Source organism: Bombina bombina, chromosome 7, assembly GCF_027579735.1.
Source record: "Bombina bombina isolate aBomBom1 chromosome 7, aBomBom1.pri, whole genome shotgun sequence".
Classification (NCBI taxonomy): domain Eukaryota; kingdom Metazoa; phylum Chordata; class Amphibia; order Anura; family Bombinatoridae; genus Bombina; species Bombina bombina.
Genome location: NC_069505.1, coordinates 428,496,430 through 428,515,384, shown reverse-complemented (window position 1 = coordinate 428,515,384; position 18,955 = coordinate 428,496,430). Strand labels below are relative to the sequence as shown.

General features: G+C 39.8%; 1 protein-coding gene across 1 annotated transcript in view; it reads left to right on the top strand.

Annotated features, from left to right (window-relative positions):
* Positions 1 to 18,955, top strand: part of DMC1 (DNA meiotic recombinase 1) — a 165,715-nt gene that overhangs the window by 62,280 nt on the left and 84,480 nt on the right. Inside the window, exons 5-6 of the mRNA XM_053689434.1 lie at positions 16,755 to 16,796; positions 16,890 to 16,962. Coding sequence (XP_053545409.1) covers positions 16,755 to 16,796; positions 16,890 to 16,962 — 115 coding nt within the window. The remainder of the gene's footprint in view (positions 1 to 16,754; positions 16,797 to 16,889; positions 16,963 to 18,955) is intronic.

Here is an 18,955-nt window from a genome sequence, read left to right as displayed (position 1 = left end):
TCTTTTCATGTGACAACACTGAAGAAATGACACTTTGCTACAATGTAAAGCAGTGAGTGTACAGCCTGTATAACAGTGTAAATTTGCTGTCACCTCAAAATAACTCAACACACAGCCATAATGTCTAAACCGTTGACAACAATAGTGAGTACACCCTTAAGTGGAAATGTCCAAATTGGGCCCAAAGTGTCAATATTTTGTGTGGCCACCATTATTTTCCAGCACTGCCTTAACCCTCTTGGGCATAGAGTCCACCAGAGCTTCACAGGTTGCCACTGGAGTCCTCTTCCACTTCTCCATGACGACATCACAGAGCTGATGGATGTTAGAGACCTTGCGCTCCCCCACATTCCATCTGAGGATGCCCCACAGATGCTTAATAGGGTTTAGGTATGGAGACATGCTTGGCCAGTCCATCACCTTTACACTTAGCTTCTTTAGCAAGGCAGTAGTCGTCTTGGAGGTGTGTTTGGGGTTGTTATCATGTTGCAATACTGCTGTGGCCCAGTCTCCGTAGGGAGGGAATCATGGTCTGCTTCAGTATGTCACAGTACATGTTGGCATTCATGGTTCCATCAATGAACTGTAGCTCCCCAGTGCCGGGAGCACTCATGCAGGCCCAGACTATGACACTCCCACCACCATGCTTGACTGTAGGCAAGACACACTTTTCTTTGTACTCCTCACCTGGTTGCCGCCACACACGTTTGACACCATCTGAACCAAATAAGTTTATCTTGGTCTCATTGGACTACAGGACATGGTTCCAGTATGTGAGGATTCCAGTCCAGCTTTTCCTTCCTACCTTGGATTTCCTGTTCACCTGGTTACTCCCCTATTTAAGTCATCATTGCACCTTAAACAGGTGCTTAGTTATTTTGCTCTCAAGCTGAAGCTATGCCTGTCTACTGCATGTCTCTAAACAAATCTCTTTCTGGATTACAACACTGGATACCTATTATATATAAAACTTTCACAACCTTCATTACCATAGGATTGAACTCTCCTTGATGCTAAATACCTGTTTCAAGCTACAGCAATCTAGCAGCTAAAGGACTTTACTTTCTGTTAAACAATCTGCTCCTGCAAGCTTGAATACTACAAGCAATACCTGCTACTATGGTTTTGCTCTGACTATCCAGTCTCTGGTAAAATAATTGACTCTGAATGCAAACTGCTCTGTGTTAACATGCACACATCCTTGCTCCCTGAAGTTCACTTGTAGTCATAACCTGCTTACCGGGGGAGGCCTTTCACTCAGGAGTTCAGACAGCATTTCAAAAGAATTTACTTTGCACAGGATTGCCTTCAATACAGTCAGTTCAGCACCGAAGCTTAGCCACGCCCCCTTTTCTGCATCTGCAAACGGATTGGTTCCAAACAAGCCTGTTTTGATCACAGTACACACAGGAGCCAGCTCTAACTACAGCAGCACAACAGCTCTGCTTAGTTGAATGCAAGAACTGCTGCAGGGACACAGACCAAGTATTTAAAGGGCAAGCGTTACTGTGTACTTCTCTATTGAGCCAGGTGCTTTTATATTCCTAGCTACAAATGAAGCAGAGATTTACTTGTCCTATAATTAAATAAATCTGCAAGAAGCTACCTATCCTAACTCTCAGTTGCAACTTCATATACAAGTATAGCAGCTATCTGAATTTCATTTCTATAAAAGTCACTAAGTAAACCTGGGCTATAAAAAAGATAGTTCAGCATTCAAGGTGATACATATTACACATTTTGTCTGCTAGGTCAGCAGTTGAGATCCTAATCTCTATTGCTATCTACATAGCCTGACACAATAATAGATGTCCTTAGTCTGCTTGTCTTCAGAAAACTATTTGCAGGATTTCTTGTGCATCTTCTTTAAAAGAGGCTTCCTTCTGGGACGACAGCCATGCAGATCAATTTGATGCAGTATGCGGCGTATGTTCTGAGCACTGACAGGCTGACCCCCCATCCCTTCAACCTCTGCAGCAATGCTGGCAGCACTCATACGTCTATTTCCCAAAGACAATCTCTGGATATGACGCTGAGCACGTGCACTCAACTTCTTTGGTCGACCATGGCGAGGCCTGTTGTGAGTGGAACCTGTCCTGTGAAACCGCTGTATAGTCTTGCCCACCATGCTGTAGCTCAGTTTCAGGGTCTTGGCAATCTTCTTATAGCTTAGGCTATCTTTATGTAGAGCAACAATTCTTTTTTTCAGAGAGTTCTTTGCCATGAGGTGCCATGTTGAACTTCCAGTGACCAGTATGAGAGAGTGTTGTCAGTATATAGCAGGGTTATAATACAATTTATTTAATAATTATTCTTTAAAATAGCCCCCAATTAAAATGCTAATACGAAACAATTAAAATCAATAATTATTCCTAAATTCTTTAGATTAGTTAAAATGTATGAACACATTGAATTATATTTATAGAAACCAGATTATGAATTAAATGATACACACTTATGCTGTTACATTATTCTATACAAAGATCATAAAAAAATATACCTTTAGAATTTACCTTACTCACAATGAATCACATTAAAATACCACAATGAAATACCAGAATATGGACCGTTAACTTAACAATGCTTAGTTAGACAATATAACAAAATACTATACCCTCCAATTGATATGCCAATTTATCTGAACTGAAATAACCTCATTTAGCTACAATAAGGCAAATCCTTAAATATATAGTTGCAAATATAACTTACTTAGCACTAAATATGACTAGTTTTAAACTACAGAGGACTATGAACACAAGCTTAAAATACAAAGTATGCTCTTTAAATTTACCAGCTGTAATCTAACTATAGCCTTAGAATGCCCTTGATTTAAATATTATATATATATTTAACAATTTCTTATACTTTACAAGGTCACCAGTTTGAGAATTCAGTTAATATCCAAATATGTTTATCGTCATATGTTTTAGGAGAATTATGCCCATTTGTAAGAGAATTAATCTTGATAGTCTCTTATCCACAAAGAGTGTCCCAACGTATTTGTCTTACAGAAAACTGTGTTCGCACACTGGTCTCGCTATAAGCAAAAATGGCAACAGCAGGATTGCAAACAGTCACCAACCAAAATTTTTCCACCAAGATCCTTTCTCTCTCTGTGCAGGGAGTTTTTGTCTGAGACAAAACTCCTCCCCATGTCTTAATCATTCAATAGATTTGGATACGCTCTTTTCTCTGATTGGCTACTGGGAAATTTCATATTTAACAGCCAAATGCCTTGTGGCTGTAATACTGGATTTAGGCCATCAGGGGCAGCAGACAAAGACAAAACAGTTTCATTTTTAAATTGCTAACAGTAAATACAGATTCATATATATTTTTAAAATGTATATTTAGTGTATTCACTATTTCTTGTCAAACAATTATGTCCAATTTGTATATGATCACTTAATGTTATTTAATCTGGGCATTTCATCAATATTAAATATGATACACTTCCCACAATACAAAATAATTCTTATACATTTAAAATATATACGGCTAGATTTAGAGTTTTGTCGTTAAAGACCCGCGTAGCTAACGCAGCTTTTTTCCCCAACGCACCCTTCCAACAACGCTGGTATTTAGAGTTGTCTGAAGGGCGGCGTTAGGCTCCAAAAATGGTGCGTTGAGCCGAATTTACCGCACTTCAACCCTCAATACCAGCGTTGCTTACGTTAGCGGTAAGCTGGCAAAACGTGCTCATGCACGATTCCCCCATAGGAAACAATGGGGCAGTTTGGGATGAAAAAACACCTGCAAAAAAGCAGCGTTAAGCTCCCAACGCAGCCCCATTGTTTCCTATAGGGAAACACTTTCTAAGTCTGCACCTAACACCCTAACAAGTTCCCCGAGTCTAAACACCCCTAACCTTACACTTATTAACCCCTAATCTGCCTCCCCCGCTATCGCTGACACCTGCTGTATATAATTAACCCCTAATCTGCTGCTCCGTACACCGCCAAAGCTACATTATCCCTATGACCCTCTAATCTGCTGCCCCTAACATCGCCAACACCTATATTATATTTTTTAACCCCTAATCTGTCCCCCCCCAATGTCGCCGCCACCTACCTACACTTATTAACCCCTAATCTGCCGACCGGACCTTGCCGCCACTATAATAAATGTATTAACCCCTAAACCGCCGCACTCCCTCCTCGCAAACCCTATAATAAATTGTATTAACCCCTAATCTGCCCTCCCTAAGATCGCTGCCACCTAACTTCAAGTATTAACCCCTAATCTGCTGACCGGACCTCGCCGCTACTATAATAAATGTATTAACCCCTAAAGCTAAGTCTAACCCTAACCCTAACACCCCCCTAAATTAAATATAATTTTAATCTAACGAAATAAATTAAATCTTATTAACTAAAGTATTCCTATTTAAAACTAAATACTTACCTGTAAAATAAACACTAATATAGCTACAATATAACGAATAATTATATTGGTGCTATTTTCGGATTTATATTTATTTTACAGGCAACTTTGTATTTATTTTAACTAGGTACAATAGCTATTAAATAGTTATTTACTATTTAATAGCTACCTAGTTAAAATAATTACAAAATTACCTGTAAAATAAATCCTAACCTAAGTTACAATTAAACCTAACACTACACTATCAATAAATTAATTAAATAAATTACCTACAATTACATACAATTAACTAAACTAAACTAAATTACAAAAACCCCCCCACTAAATTACAAAAAATAAAAAAAGATTACAAGAATATTAGGCTAATTAAACCTACTATAAGCCCCCTAATAAAATAAAAAATCCCCCCAAATAATAAAGATCCCTATCCTATTCTAAATTAAAAAGTAATCAGCTCTTTTACCAGCCCTTAAAAGGGCTTTTTGCGGGGCATGCCCCAAAGTAATCAGCTCTTTTGCCTGTAAAAAAAAATACAACCCCCCCAACATTAAAACCCACCACCCACATACCCCTACTCTAACCCAAACCCCCCTTAAATAAACCTAACACTACCCCCCTGAAGATCTCCCTACCTTGAGTCGTCTTCACCCAACAGGGCCGAAATCTTCATCCGATGGGGCAGAAGAGGACATCCAGACCGGCAGAAGTCTTCATCCTATCCGGGCAGAAGAGGACATCCGGACCGGCAGACATCTTCATCCAAGCGGCATCTTCTATCTTCATCCATCCGACGAGGAACGGCTCCATCTTCAAGACCTCCGGCGTGGAACATCCTTCTTCCCCGACGACTACCCGACGAATGAAGGTTCCTTTAAGTGACGTCATCCAAGATGGCGTCCCTCGAATTCCGATTGGCTGATAGGATATTATCAGCCAATCGGAATTAAGGTAGGAAAAATCTGATTGGCTGATTGAATCAGCCAATCAGATTCAAGTTCAATCCGATTGGCTGATCCAATCAGCCAATCAGATTGAGCTCGCATTCTATTGGCTCTATTGACGACTCAAGGTAGGGAGATCTTCAGGGGGGTAGTGTTAGGTTTATTTAAGGGGGGTTTGGGTTAGAGTAGGGGTATGTGGGTGGTGGGTTTTAATGTTGGGGGGGTTGTCATTTTTTTTACAGGCAAAAGAGCTGATTACTTTGGGGCATGCCCCGTAAAAAGCCCTTTTTAAGGGCTGGTAAAAGAGCTGATTACTTTTTAATTTTTATTATTTGGGTTTTTTTTTTATTTATTAGGGGGCTTAGAGTAGGTGTACATATTCTTGTAATCTTTTTTTATTTTTTGTAATTTTGTGTTTTTGATTTTTTTTTAATTCTCACCTAGATTTAGAGTTTTGCGTTAGAAGGGGTGCGTTAGCTATGCGTGTTTTTTTTTCCCTCGCACCTTTTAAACAACGCTGGTATTTAGAGTTCTCTGAAGGGCTGCGTTAGGCTCCAAAAAGGGAGCGTACAGGCATATTTACCGCCACTTCAACTCTCAATACCAGTGTTGCTTACGGATGCGGCCAGCTTAAAAAACGTGCTCGTGCACGATATCCCCATAGGAAACAATGGGGCAGTTTGAGCTGAAAAAAAACCTAACACCTGCAAAAAAGCAGCGTTCAGCTCCTAACGCAGCCCCATTGTTTCCTATGGGGAAACACTTCCTAAGTCTGCACCTAGCACCCTAACATGTACACCGAGTCTAAACACCCCTAACCTTACACTTATTAACCCCTAATCTACCGCCCCCGCTATCGCTGACCCCTGCATTTTATTATTAACCCCTAATCTGCCGCTCCGTACACCGCCGCAACCTACATTATCCCTATGTACCCCTAATCTGCTGCCCCTAACATCGCCGACCCCTATATTATATTTATTACCCCCTAATCTGCCCCCCCAACATCGCCACTACCTACCTACACTTCTTAACCCCTAATCTGCCGACCGGACCTCGCCGCTACTATAATAAATGTATTAACCCCTAAAGCTAAGTCTAACCCTAACACTAACACCCCCCTAAGTTAAATATAATTTTTATCTAACTAAATAAATTAAGTCTTATTAAATAAATGAATCCTATTTAAAGCTAAATACTTACCTGTAAAATAAACCCTAATATAGCTACAATATAACAAATAATTATATTGTAGCTATTTTAGGATTTATATTTATTTTATAGGCAACTTTGTATTTATTTTAACTAGGTACAATAGCTATTAAATAGTTAATAACTATTTAATAGCTACCTAGTTAAAATAATTACAAAATTACCTGTAAAATAAATCCTAACCTAAGTTACAATTAAACCTAACACTACACTATCAATAAATTAATTAACTAAACTATCTACAATTTTCTACAATTAAATCAACTAAACTAAATTACAAAAAAAAACCCCCACTAAATTACAAAAAATAAAAAAAGATTACAAGAATTTTAAACTAATTACACCTACTCTAAGCCCCCTAAAAAATTAACAAAGCCCCCCAAAATAAAACATGCCCTACCCTATTCTAAAATAAAAAGTTAACAGCTCTTTTACCTTACCAGCCCTTAAAAGGGCCTTTTGCGGGGCATGCCCCAAAGAAAACAGCTCTTTTGCATTTAAATAAACATACAATACCCCCCCAACATTACAACCCACCACCCACATACCCCTAATCTAACCCAAACACCCCTTAAAAAACCTAACACTAAGCCCCTGAAGATCTCCCTACCTTATCTTCACCACGCCGGGTATCACCGATCCGTCCAGAAGAGGGTCCGAAGTCTTCATCCTATCTGGCAAGAAGAGGTCCAGAAGAGGCTCCGAAGTCTTCATCCTATCCGGCAAGAAGAGGACATCCGGACCGGTAGACATGTTCATCCAGGCGGCGTCTTCTATCTTCATCCATCCGGCGCGGAGCGGGACCATCTTGAAGCAGCCAACGTGGATCCATCCTCTTCTTCCGGCGACTCCCGACGAATGAAGGTTCCTTTAAGTGACGTCATCCAAGATGGCGTCCCTCGAATTCCCAATCAGATTGAGCTTGCATTCTATTGGCTGTTCCGATCAGCCAATAGAATGCGAGCTCTATCTGATTGGCTGATTGGATCAGCCAATCGGATTGAACTTGAATCTGATTGGCTGATTCAATAAGCCAATCAGATTTTTCCTACCTTAATTCTGATTGGCTGATAGAATCCTATCAGGCAATCGGAATTCGAGGGACCCCATCTTGGATGACGTCACTTAAAGGAACCTGCATTCGTCGGGAGTCGCCGGAAGAAGAGGATGGATCCACGTCGGCTGCTTCAAGATGGTCCCGCTCCGCGCCGGATGGATGAAGATAGAAGACGCCGCCTGGATGAACATGTCTACCGGTCCGGATGTCCTCTTCTTGCCGGATAGGATGAAGACTTCGGAGCCTCTTCTGGACCTCTTCTTGCCGGATAGGATGAAGACTTCGGACCCTCTTCTGGACGGATCGGTGATACCCGGCATGGTGAAGATAAGGTAGGGAGATCTTCAGGGGGGTAGTGTTAGGTTTATTTAAGGGGGGTTTGGGTTAGAGTAGGGGTATGTGGGTGGTGGGTTTTAATGTTGGGGGGGTTGTCATTTTTTTTACAGGCAAAAGAGCTGATTACTTTGGGGCATGCCCCGCAAAAAGCCCTTTTTAAGGGCTGGTAAAAGAGCTGATTACTTTTTAATTTTTATTATTTGGGTTTTTTTTTTTATTTATTAGGGGGCTTAGAGTAGGTGTAATTAGCCTAATATTCTTGTAATCTTTTTTTATTTTTTGTAATTTTGTGTTTTTGATTTTTTTTTAATTCTCACCTAGATTTAGAGTTTTGCGTTAGAAGGGGTGCGTTAGCTATGCGTGTTTTTTTTTCCCTCGCACCTTTTAAACAACGCTGGTATTTAGAGTTCTCTGAAGGGCTGCGTTAGGCTCCAAAAAGGGAGCGTACAGGCATATTTACCGCCACTTCAACTCTCAATACCAGTGTTGCTTACGGACGCGGCCAGCTTCAAAAACGTGCTCGTGCACGATATCCCCATAGGAAACAATGGGGCAGTTTGAGCTGAAAAAAAACCTAACACCTGCAAAAAAGCAGCGTTCAGCTCCTAACGCAGCCCCATTGTTTCCTATGGGGAAACACTTCCTAAGTCTGCACCTAGCACCCTAACATGTACACCGAGTCTAAACACCCCTAACCTTACACTTATTAACCCCTAATCTGCCGCCCCCGCTATCGCTGACCCCTGCATTTTATTATTAACCCCTAATCTGCCGCTCCGTACACCGCCGCAACCTACATTATCCCTATGTACCCCTAATCTGCTGCCCCTAACATCGCCGACCCCTATATTATATTTATTACCCCCTAATCTGCCCCCCCCAACGTCGCCACTACCTACCTACACTTCTTAACCCCTAATCTGCCGACCGGACCTCGCCGCTACTATAATAAATGTATTAACCCCTAAAGCTAAGTCTAACACTAACACCCCCCTAAGTTAAATATAATTTTTATCTAACTAAATAAATTAAGTCTTATTAAATAAATGAATCCTATTTAAAGCTAAATACTTACCTGTAAAATAAACCCTAATATAGCTACAATATAACAAATAATTATATTGTAGCTATTTTAGGATTTATATTTATTTTATAGGCAACTTTGTATTTATTTTAACTAGGTACAATAGCTATTAAATAGTTAATAACTATTTAATAGCTACCTAGTTAAAATAATTACAAAATTACCTGTAAAATAAATCCTAACCTAAGTTACAATTAAACCTAACACTACACTATCAATAAATTAATTAACTAAACTATCTACAATTTTCTACAATTAAATCAACTAAACTAAATTACAAAAAAAAAAACCCACTAAATTACAAAAAATAAAAAAAGATTACAAGAATTTTAAACTAATTACACCTACTCTAAGCCCCCTAAAAAATTAACAAAGCCCCCCAAAATAAAACATGCCCTACCCTATTCTAAAATAAAAAGTTAACAGCTCTTTTACCTTACCAGCCCTTAAAAGGGCCTTTTGCGGGGCATGCCCCAAAGAAAACAGCTCTTTTGCATTTAAATAAACATACAATACCCCCCCAACATTACAACCCACCACCCACATACCCCTAATCTAACCCAAACACCCCTTAAAAAACCTAACACTAAGCCCCTGAAGATCTCCCTACCTTATCTTCACCACGCCGGGTATCACCGATCCGTCCAGAAGAGGGTCCGAAGTCTTCATCCTATCTGGCAAGAAGAGGTCCAGAAGAGGCTCCGAAGTCTTCATCCTATCCGGCAAGAAGAGGACATCCGGACCGGTAGACATGTTCATCCAGGCGGCGTCTTCTATCTTCATCCATCCGGCGCGGAGCGGGACCATCTTGAAGCAGTTAACGTGGATCCATCCTCTTCTTCCGGCGACTCCCGACGAATGAAGGTTCCTTTAAGTGACGTCATCCAAGATGGCGTCCCTCGAATTCCCAATCAGATTGAGCTTGCATTCTATTGGCTGTTCCGATCAGCCAATAGAATGCGAGCTCTATCTGATTGGCTGATTGGATCAGCCAATCGGATTGAACTTGAATCTGATTGGCTGATTCAATAAGCCAATCAGATTTTTCCTACCTTAATTCTGATTGGCTGATAGAATCCTATCAGGCAATCGGAATTCGAGGGACCCCATCTTGGATGACGTCACTTAAAGGAACCTGCATTCGTCGGGAGTCGCCGGAAGAAGAGGATGGATCCACGTCGGCTGCTTCAAGATGGTCCCGCTCCGCGCCGGATGGATGAAGATAGAAGACGCCGCCTGGATGAACATGTCTACCGGTCCGGATGTCCTCTTCTTGCCGGATAGGATGAAGACTTCGGAGCCTCTTCTGGACCTCTTCTTGCCGGATAGGATGAAGACTTCGGACCCTCTTCTGGACGGATCGGTGATACCCGGCATGGTGAAGATAAGGTAGGGAGATCTTCAGGGGCTTAGTGTTAGGTTTTTTAAGGGGTGTTTCTGTTAGATTAGGGGTATGTGGGTGGTGGGTTGTAATGTTGGGGGGGGTATGTTTATTTAAATGCAAAAGAGCTGTTTTATTTGGGGCATGCCCCGCAAAAGGCCCTTTTAAGAGCTGGTAAGGTAAAAGAGCTGTTAACTTTTTATTTTAGAATAGGGTAGGGCATTTTTTTTATTTTGGGGGGCTTTGTTATTTTTTTAGGGGGCTTAGAGTAGGTGTAATTAGTTTAAAATTCTTGTAATCTTTTTTTATTTTTTGTAATTTAGTGTTTTGTTTTTTTTTGTAATTTAGTTTAGTTGATTTAATTGTAGATAATTGTAGATAGTTTAGTTAATTAATTTATTGATAGTGTAGTGTTAGGTTTAATTGTAACTTAGGTTAGGATTTATTTTACAGGTAATTTTGTAATTATTTTAACTAGGTAGCTATTAAATAGTTATTAACTATTTAATAGCTATTGTACCTAGTTAAAATAAATACAAAGTTGCATGTAAAATAAATATAAATCCTAAAATAGCTACAATATAATTATTCGTTATATTGTAGCTATATTAGGGTTTATTTTATAGGTAAGTATTTAGCTTTAAATAGGATTAATTTATTTAATAAGAGTTAATTTATTTTGTTAGATAAAAATTATATTTAATTTAGGGGGGTGTTAGGGTTAGACTTAGCTTTAGGGGTTTATACATTTATTATAGTAGCGGCGAGGTCCGGTCGGCAGATTAGGGGTTAATACTTGAAGTTAGGTGTCAGCGATGTTAGGGAGGGCAGATTAGGGGTTAATACTATTTATTATAGGGTTTTTGAGGCGGGAGTGAGGCGGTTTATGGGTTAATACATTTATTATAGTGGCGGTAAGGTCCGGTCGGCAGATTAGGGGTTAAGAAGTGTAGGTAGGTAGCAGCGACGTTGGGGGGGGGGGGCAGATTAGGGGGTAATAATATAATATAGGGGTTGGCGATGTTAGGGGCAGCAGATTAGGGGTACATAGGGATAATGTAGGTTGCGGCGGTGTGCGTTCGGCAGATTAGGGGTTAAAACATTTTATTAGAGTGGCGGCGATGTGGGGGGACCTCGGTTTAGGGGTACATAGGTAGTTTATGGGTGTTAGTGTACTTTAGAGCACAGTAGTTAGGAGCTTTATAAACCGGCATTAGCCCATAAAGCTCTTAACTCCTGACTTTTTTCTGCGGATAGAGTTTTGTCGTTAGAGTTCTAACGCTCACTTCAGCCAAGACTCTAAATACCAGCATTAGAAAGATCCCATTGAAAAGATAGGATACGCAATTGACGTAAGAGGATCTGCGATATGGAAAAGTCGCGGTTGGAAAGTGAGCATTAGACCCTTTCCTGACTGACTCTAAATACCAGCGGGCGGCCAAAACCAGCGTTAGGACCCCCTAACGCTGGTTTGGACGGCTAACACAGAACTCTAAATCTAGGCGTAAGTTTAGTTTAGTTAATTGTATGTAATTGTAGGTAATTTATTTAATTAATTTATTGATAGTGTAGTGTTAGGTTTAATTGTAACTTAGGTTAGGATTTATTTTACAGGTAATTTTGTAATTATTTTAACTAGGTAGCTATTAAATAGTAAATAACTATTTAATAGCTATTCGACCTAGTTAAAATAAATACAAAGTTGCCTGTAAAAGAAATATAAATCCTAAAATAGCTACAATATAATTATTTGTTATATTGTAGCTATATTAGGGTTTATTTTGCAGGTAAGTATTTAGTTTTAAATAGGAATACTTTAGTTAATAAGATTTAATTTATTTCGTTAGATTAAAATAATATTTAATTTAGGGGGGTGTTAGGGTTAGGGTTAGACTTAGCTTTAGGGGTTAATACATTTATTAGAGTAGCGGCAAGGTCCGGTCGGCAGATTAGGGGTTAATACTTGAAGTTAGGTGGCGGCGACGTTGGGGGGGGGCAGATTAGGGGTTAATACTATTTATTATAGGGTTTGCGAGGCGGGAGTGCGGCGGTTTAGGGGTTAATACATTTTTTATAGTGGCGACGAGGTCCGGTCGGCAGATTAGGGGTTAATACTTGTAGTTAGGTGGTGGCGACGTTGGGGGGGGCAGATTAGGGGTTAATAAATATTATGTAGGTGTCGGCGATGTTAGGGGCAGCAGATTAGGGGTTCATAGGGATAATGTAGGTGGCGGCGATGTGCGGTCGGCAGATTAGGGGTTAAAAATATTTATTATAGTGGCGGCGATGTGGGGGGACCTCGGTTTAGGGGTACATAGGTAGTTTATGGGTGTTAGTGTACTTTAGAGCACTGTAGTTAAGAGCTTCATAAACCGGCGTTAGCCCAGAAAGCTCTTAACTACAGCCTTTCCATGGGCGATAGGAGTCTTGTCGGTAGAGGTGTAACGCTCACTTCAGCCAAGACTCTAAATACCAGCGTTAGGAAGATCCCATTGAAAAGATAGGATACGCAATTGGCGTAAGGGGATCTGCGGTATGGAAAAGTGAGTGGTACACCTTTACCTACCTGACTCTAAATACCTGCGGGCGGCCAAAAGCCGCGTTAGGACCCCTTAACTCTGCTTTTGACGGCTAACGCAGAACTCTAAATCTAGGCGATAGGTATTTAAAATGATTTTAATACTTTTAGCATGAATCTTATTAATATCTCAGTTATCTTCTTAAAATCACATACATACCTTGAGATTACTGATCAGTTGCAATTTCATATCTATATTTATATTGCAGTATCCCATATTAAAATATTTATTGCATAGTGTACCACTATGCTCCTGGAAAAATCAAGAAGATGTTATATACAGCACCAATTATATATACACTTATTAGATTTAAAGGTTTCTTATGCGTTAGATACATCTCCCAGGTTTATATATATATATATATATAGATTACGAGTTTTGTATTAGAGGCTGTGCTGTGCTAACGAGCAGTTTTCCCTCACCGCTCACTTACATACAGCGCTGGTATTACGAGTTTTCAGAAACCCGTCGTTAAAAGACAAGAAGTGAGCGTTGAGTAAAATTTTACTCATTACCGCACTCCAATACCAGGGCTGCTTAAGTCAGCGGTGAGCTGGTGTAACGTGCTCGTGCATGATTTCCCCATAGAAATCAACGGGGAGAGCTGGCTGAAAAAAAGTCTAACACCTGCAAAATAGCAGTGTAAAACTCCTTAACGCAGCCCCATTGATTCCTATGGGGAAATAAAAGTTATGTCTACACCTAACACCCTAACATGAACCCCTAGTCTAAACACCCCTAATCTTACACTTATTAACCCCTAATCTGCCACCCCCAACATCGCTGACACCTACATTATATTAGTAACACCTAATCTGCCACTCGGACACCGCCGCCACCTACATTATACTTATGAACCCCTAATCTGCTGCCCCCAACATCGCCGCCACCTACATTATATTTATTAACCCCTAATCTGCCGCCCCCAATGTCGCCGCCACCTACCTAAATTTATTAACCCCTAATCTGCCGAACTTCAATCCTATTGGCTGATTGCATCAGCCAATAGGATTTTTTCTACCTTAATTCCGATTGGCTGATAGAATTCTATCAGCCAATTGGAATCTAAGGGACGCCATCTTGGAGGACGTCACTTAAAGGTACCTTCATTCTGTTTTAGTCGTCGGATGAAGAGGATGCTCCGCGTCGGATGTCTTGAAGATGGACCCGCTCCGCGCCGGATGGATGAAGATTGAAGATGCCATCTGGATGAAGACGTCTGCCCGTCTGGGGGACCACTTCTACCCAGCTTGGATGAAGACTTCTGCCCGTCTGGAGGACCACTTCGCCCGGCTTTGATGAAGACGTCTCCCGGTAAGTCGATCTTCAGGGGGTTAGTGTTAGGTTTTTTTAAGGGTGTATTGGGTGGGTTTATTTTTTAGGTTAGGACTTTGGGCCGCAAAAGAGCTAACTGCCCTTTTAAGGGCAATGCCCATCCAAATGCCATTTTCAGGGCAATGGGGAGCTTAGGTTTTTTTAGCTAGTATTTTATTTGGTGGGTTGGTTGTGTGGGTGGTGGGTTTTATTGTTGGGGGGTTGTTTGTATTTTTTTTTATAGGTAAAAGAGCTGAATACTTTGGGGCAATGCCCCGCAAAAGGCCCTTTTAAAGGACCAGTCAACACAGTAGATTTGCATAATCAACAAATGCAAGATAACAAGACAATGCAATAGCACTTAGTCTGAACTTCAAATGAGTAGTAGATTTTTTTTCTGACAATTTTAAAAGTTATGTTTTTTTCCACTCCCCCTGTACCATGTGACAGCCATCAGCCATTCACAAATGCATATACGTACCATGTGACAGCCATTAGCCATTCACAAACGCATACTTATTCTTGGACATACTCAGTAGGAGCTGGTGACATAAAAAGTTTAAATATAAAAAGACTGTGCACATTTTGTTAATGGAAGTAAATTGGAAAGTTGTTTAAATTGGCATGCTCTATCTGAATAATGAAAGTTTAATTTTGATTGAGTGTCCCTTTAAGGGCTATTGGTAGTTTAGTTTAGGCTAGGATTTTTCTTTATTTTTGGGGGGCTTTTTTTATTTTAATAGGGCTATTAGATTAGGTGTAATTAGTTTAAATTTATGTAATTTGTTTATTATTTTCTGTAATTTAGTGGGGGGGTTTTGTACTTTAGCTAATTTAATTTAATGTAGGTAATTGTATTTAATTTAGTTAATTTATTTAATTATAGTGTAGTGTTAGGTGTTAGTGTAACTTAGGTTAGGTTTTATTTTACAGGTAAATTTGTCTTTATTTTAACTAGGTAGTTATTAAATAGTTAATAACTATTTAATAACTATTCTACCTAGTTAAAATAAATACAAACTTGCCTGTAAAATAAAAATAAATCCTAAGCTAGATACAATGTATCTATTAGTTATATTGTAGCTCTCTTATGGTTTATTTTATAGGTAAGTATTTAGTTTTAAATAGGAATAATTTAGTTAATGATAGTAATATTTATTTAGATTTATTTAAATTATATTTAAGTTAGGGGGTGTTAGGTTTAGGGTTAAACTTAGGTTTAGGGGTTAATAACTTTATTATAGTGGCGGCGACGGGGGCGGCAGATTAGGGGTTAATAAATGTAGGTAGGTCCGGCAATGTTAGGGCCGGCAGATTAGGTGTTTTATAATATTTAACTAATGTTTGTGAGGCGGGAGTGCAGCGGTTTAGGGGTTAATATGTTTATTATAGTGGCGGCGACGTTGGGGGGCGGCAGATTAGGGGTTAATATGTGTAGGTAGGTGCCTTTACATACTGAACTAAATGTTTTCTAACTCGTCCCAAGCAGCAGTGAGGGGGGCAGGGCTATAGTGAGACCAATTCATATCAAATTAGATTGTAGCTAAAAATGAAGTATTAGATTCTATAATCCATCTGTAGTTCATTTAAGGCCATTTCACAGATACCCTGACAGTGTGAGAACGATAACACCAAATTTAACACACCTGCTCCCCATTCACATCTGAGACCTTGTAACACTAATGAGTCACATGACAGCGGGGAGGGAAAATGACTAATTGGGCCCAATTTAGACATTTCCACTTAGGGGTGTACTCACTTTTGTTGCCAACGGTTTAGACATTAATGGCTGTGTGTTGAGTTATTTTGAGGGGACAGCAAATTTACACTGTTATACAGGCTGTACACTCACTACTTTACATTGTAGTAAAGTGTAATTTCTTCAGTGTTGTCACATGAAAAGATATAAAATATTTACAAAAATGTGTGGGGTGTACTCACTTTTGTGGGATACTGTATATATATATATATATATATATATATATATATTTTTTTTTTTTTTTGTATTATTCTTAGTAAAAAAAAAAAAAAAAATCTATTTGTCTAAAATCATTTTAGTTAATGGACACATTTCAGAGAAAGGGGCATATTTATCAAGCTTCGTATGGAGCTGGATGCCCCTTGTTTCTAAAGACCGCTTCTCCATAACTTGTCTGCCTGCTCTGAGGCGGGTGACAGGAAACAACCTGATCGAATACGATCGGGTTGATTGACACCCCCTGCTAGCGGCCTATTGGCTGTGAATCTGCAGATTCTCACAAGAACTGCTGGTGCAATGATAAATGCCGACAGCGTATGCTGACGGCATTTATCGATGTGCGGCGGACATGATACGCTACTTCGTATCATGTCCGCTCGCACATTGTTAAATATGCCCCAGTGCCTTTACTATTTTTTTACAAACAAATATCTAGTAAGTAAAAGCTCCCTACCAAATGATAACAAATACTGTTTGCTTTTTCTGTAGAGTTTCGGACAGGAAAAACTCAGTTGTCGCACACTCTTTGTGGTACGTAAAGACTCTCTTTGTTTTTTGTATGCAGAATTGTCATGTTTAATTACCATCTGTTCTTCCGCTATAACCTTTCCATGAAACCTGCAGTGACAGCGCAGCTCCCAGGGCCAAATGGATATTCTGGAGGAAAAATTATCTTTGTGGACACAGAAAACACGTTGTATCCTTCCAGGTGTGGGAACCGATTACGCAATATGCAAAACACAAAACAGCTGCTATTGGAGGAGATATTTCTCCAGTGTTGTGTGGGCGTCTAGTACAAACCACATTATTTTGTTGTAGAATCTGAGATGAGAACCGGATGGTGACAAGAGCCAGATTTACACCATTTGGGCCACTAGGCACAAGTTTGTTTGACTCCATTAAAAGGGCACTAAAAACTAAATATGTTTCATGCACTTCCCTCTAATCATGGGGGCTGCCATTTTGGAACCTAAGATACACTGCAGATATCTAGAGAAGAGTTACTGCACATGTGCAGATACATCAGCACTGGAATGTAATGAAAGATATATTTCAACATGGCGGCACCACAACCAGAGGGAGGTAGGGAATAACCTTAATAATATGCTTATAAATTATATTTAGTGTTTTATGTCCCTTTAAAACTCACACTCAGTATTGCTATCCCACACACAATTTTGCTTAAGAAGAGCTTATACATTCCGCTGTACAGTTTCTGATTGGCTGAGCTAAGTGTACAGAACACAGACTGTAAGGTGATAGGGCAGGTATTGTACAGTTTTATCACATCATCAGCCTGCTAGATGCATCTGAGAGCCCCAGGAGTTGTCTTTATTGTCCAATAAAAACTATAACAATCTAATATTTTTTAGTGCAATCTCTATAAAGTCAAAAACAGAATCGTTACATACTTCTTTATTATTCTTTATGTTTATAATGGTGACATTAGTTTCCCCATCAAGAGATTGTCTTGTCTCAGAATCACATATAAGATGGATGTAGATTTGAAATTGACTCAGAGGGACACTGATGTATGTAAGTTCCCACGGGAATAGGGCCCTCAATTCCCCCTGTATTTGTAAAATTTTGTCTTTCATCAAATTGTTTCTCCATTGTACTGTTATCCTTGTACCCATGGGCAGCGCTGCAGAATCTGTGGCGCTTTATAAATAAAGAATAATAATAATAATAATAACTGTCACAACATGGTCACACTGCAGTCACTGTATTTTATTATTTTGTTGGGAAAACACATGACTCAGGCTTTGACATTTGGGTTATCAGAGCTCAATTTCACTGTTACTTGAAATCTTATTATTTTATAATAAAAATGACATATGACTTTCACTTTTTTATTTGAGTCACCAACTCTATTGTCATTGTCACTTGACATTTTAATGCCTAGATTTAGAGTTCTGCGTTAGCCGCCAAAACCAGCGTTAAGGGGTCCTAACGTTGGTTTTTACCGCCCGCTGGTATTTAGAGTCAGTCAGGAAAGGGTCTAACGCTCACTTTCCAGCCGCGACTTTTCCATACCGCAGATCCCCTTACGCCAATTGTGTATCCTATCTTTTCAATGGGATCTTCCTAAAGCTGGTATTTAGAGTCTTGGCTGAAGTGAGCGTTAGAACTCTAACAACAAAACTCCAGCCACAGAAAAAAGTTAAGAGCTTTATGGGCTAACGCCGGTTTATAAAGCTCTTAACTACTGTGCTCTAAAGTACACTAACACCCATAAACTACCTATGTACCCCTAAACCGAGGCCCCCCCCACATCGCCGCCACTCTAATAAATTTTTTTAACCCCTAATCTGCCGACCGCACACCGCCGCCACATACATTATCCCTATGTACCCCTAATCTGCTGCCCCTAACATCGCTGACACCTACATAATATTTATTAACCCCTAATCTGACCCCCCAATGTCACCGCTACCTTACCTACACTTATTAACCCCTAATCTGCCGACCGGACCTCGCCGCCACTATAATAAATGTATTAAACCCTAAACCGCCGCACTCCCGCCTCAAAAACCCTATAATAAATATTATTAACCCCTAATCTGCCCTCCCTAACATCTTTGACACCTAACTTCAAGTATTAACCCGTAATCTGCCGACCGGACCTCGTCGCTACTCTAATAAATGTATTAACCCCTAAAGCTAAGTCTAACCCTAACACCCCCCTA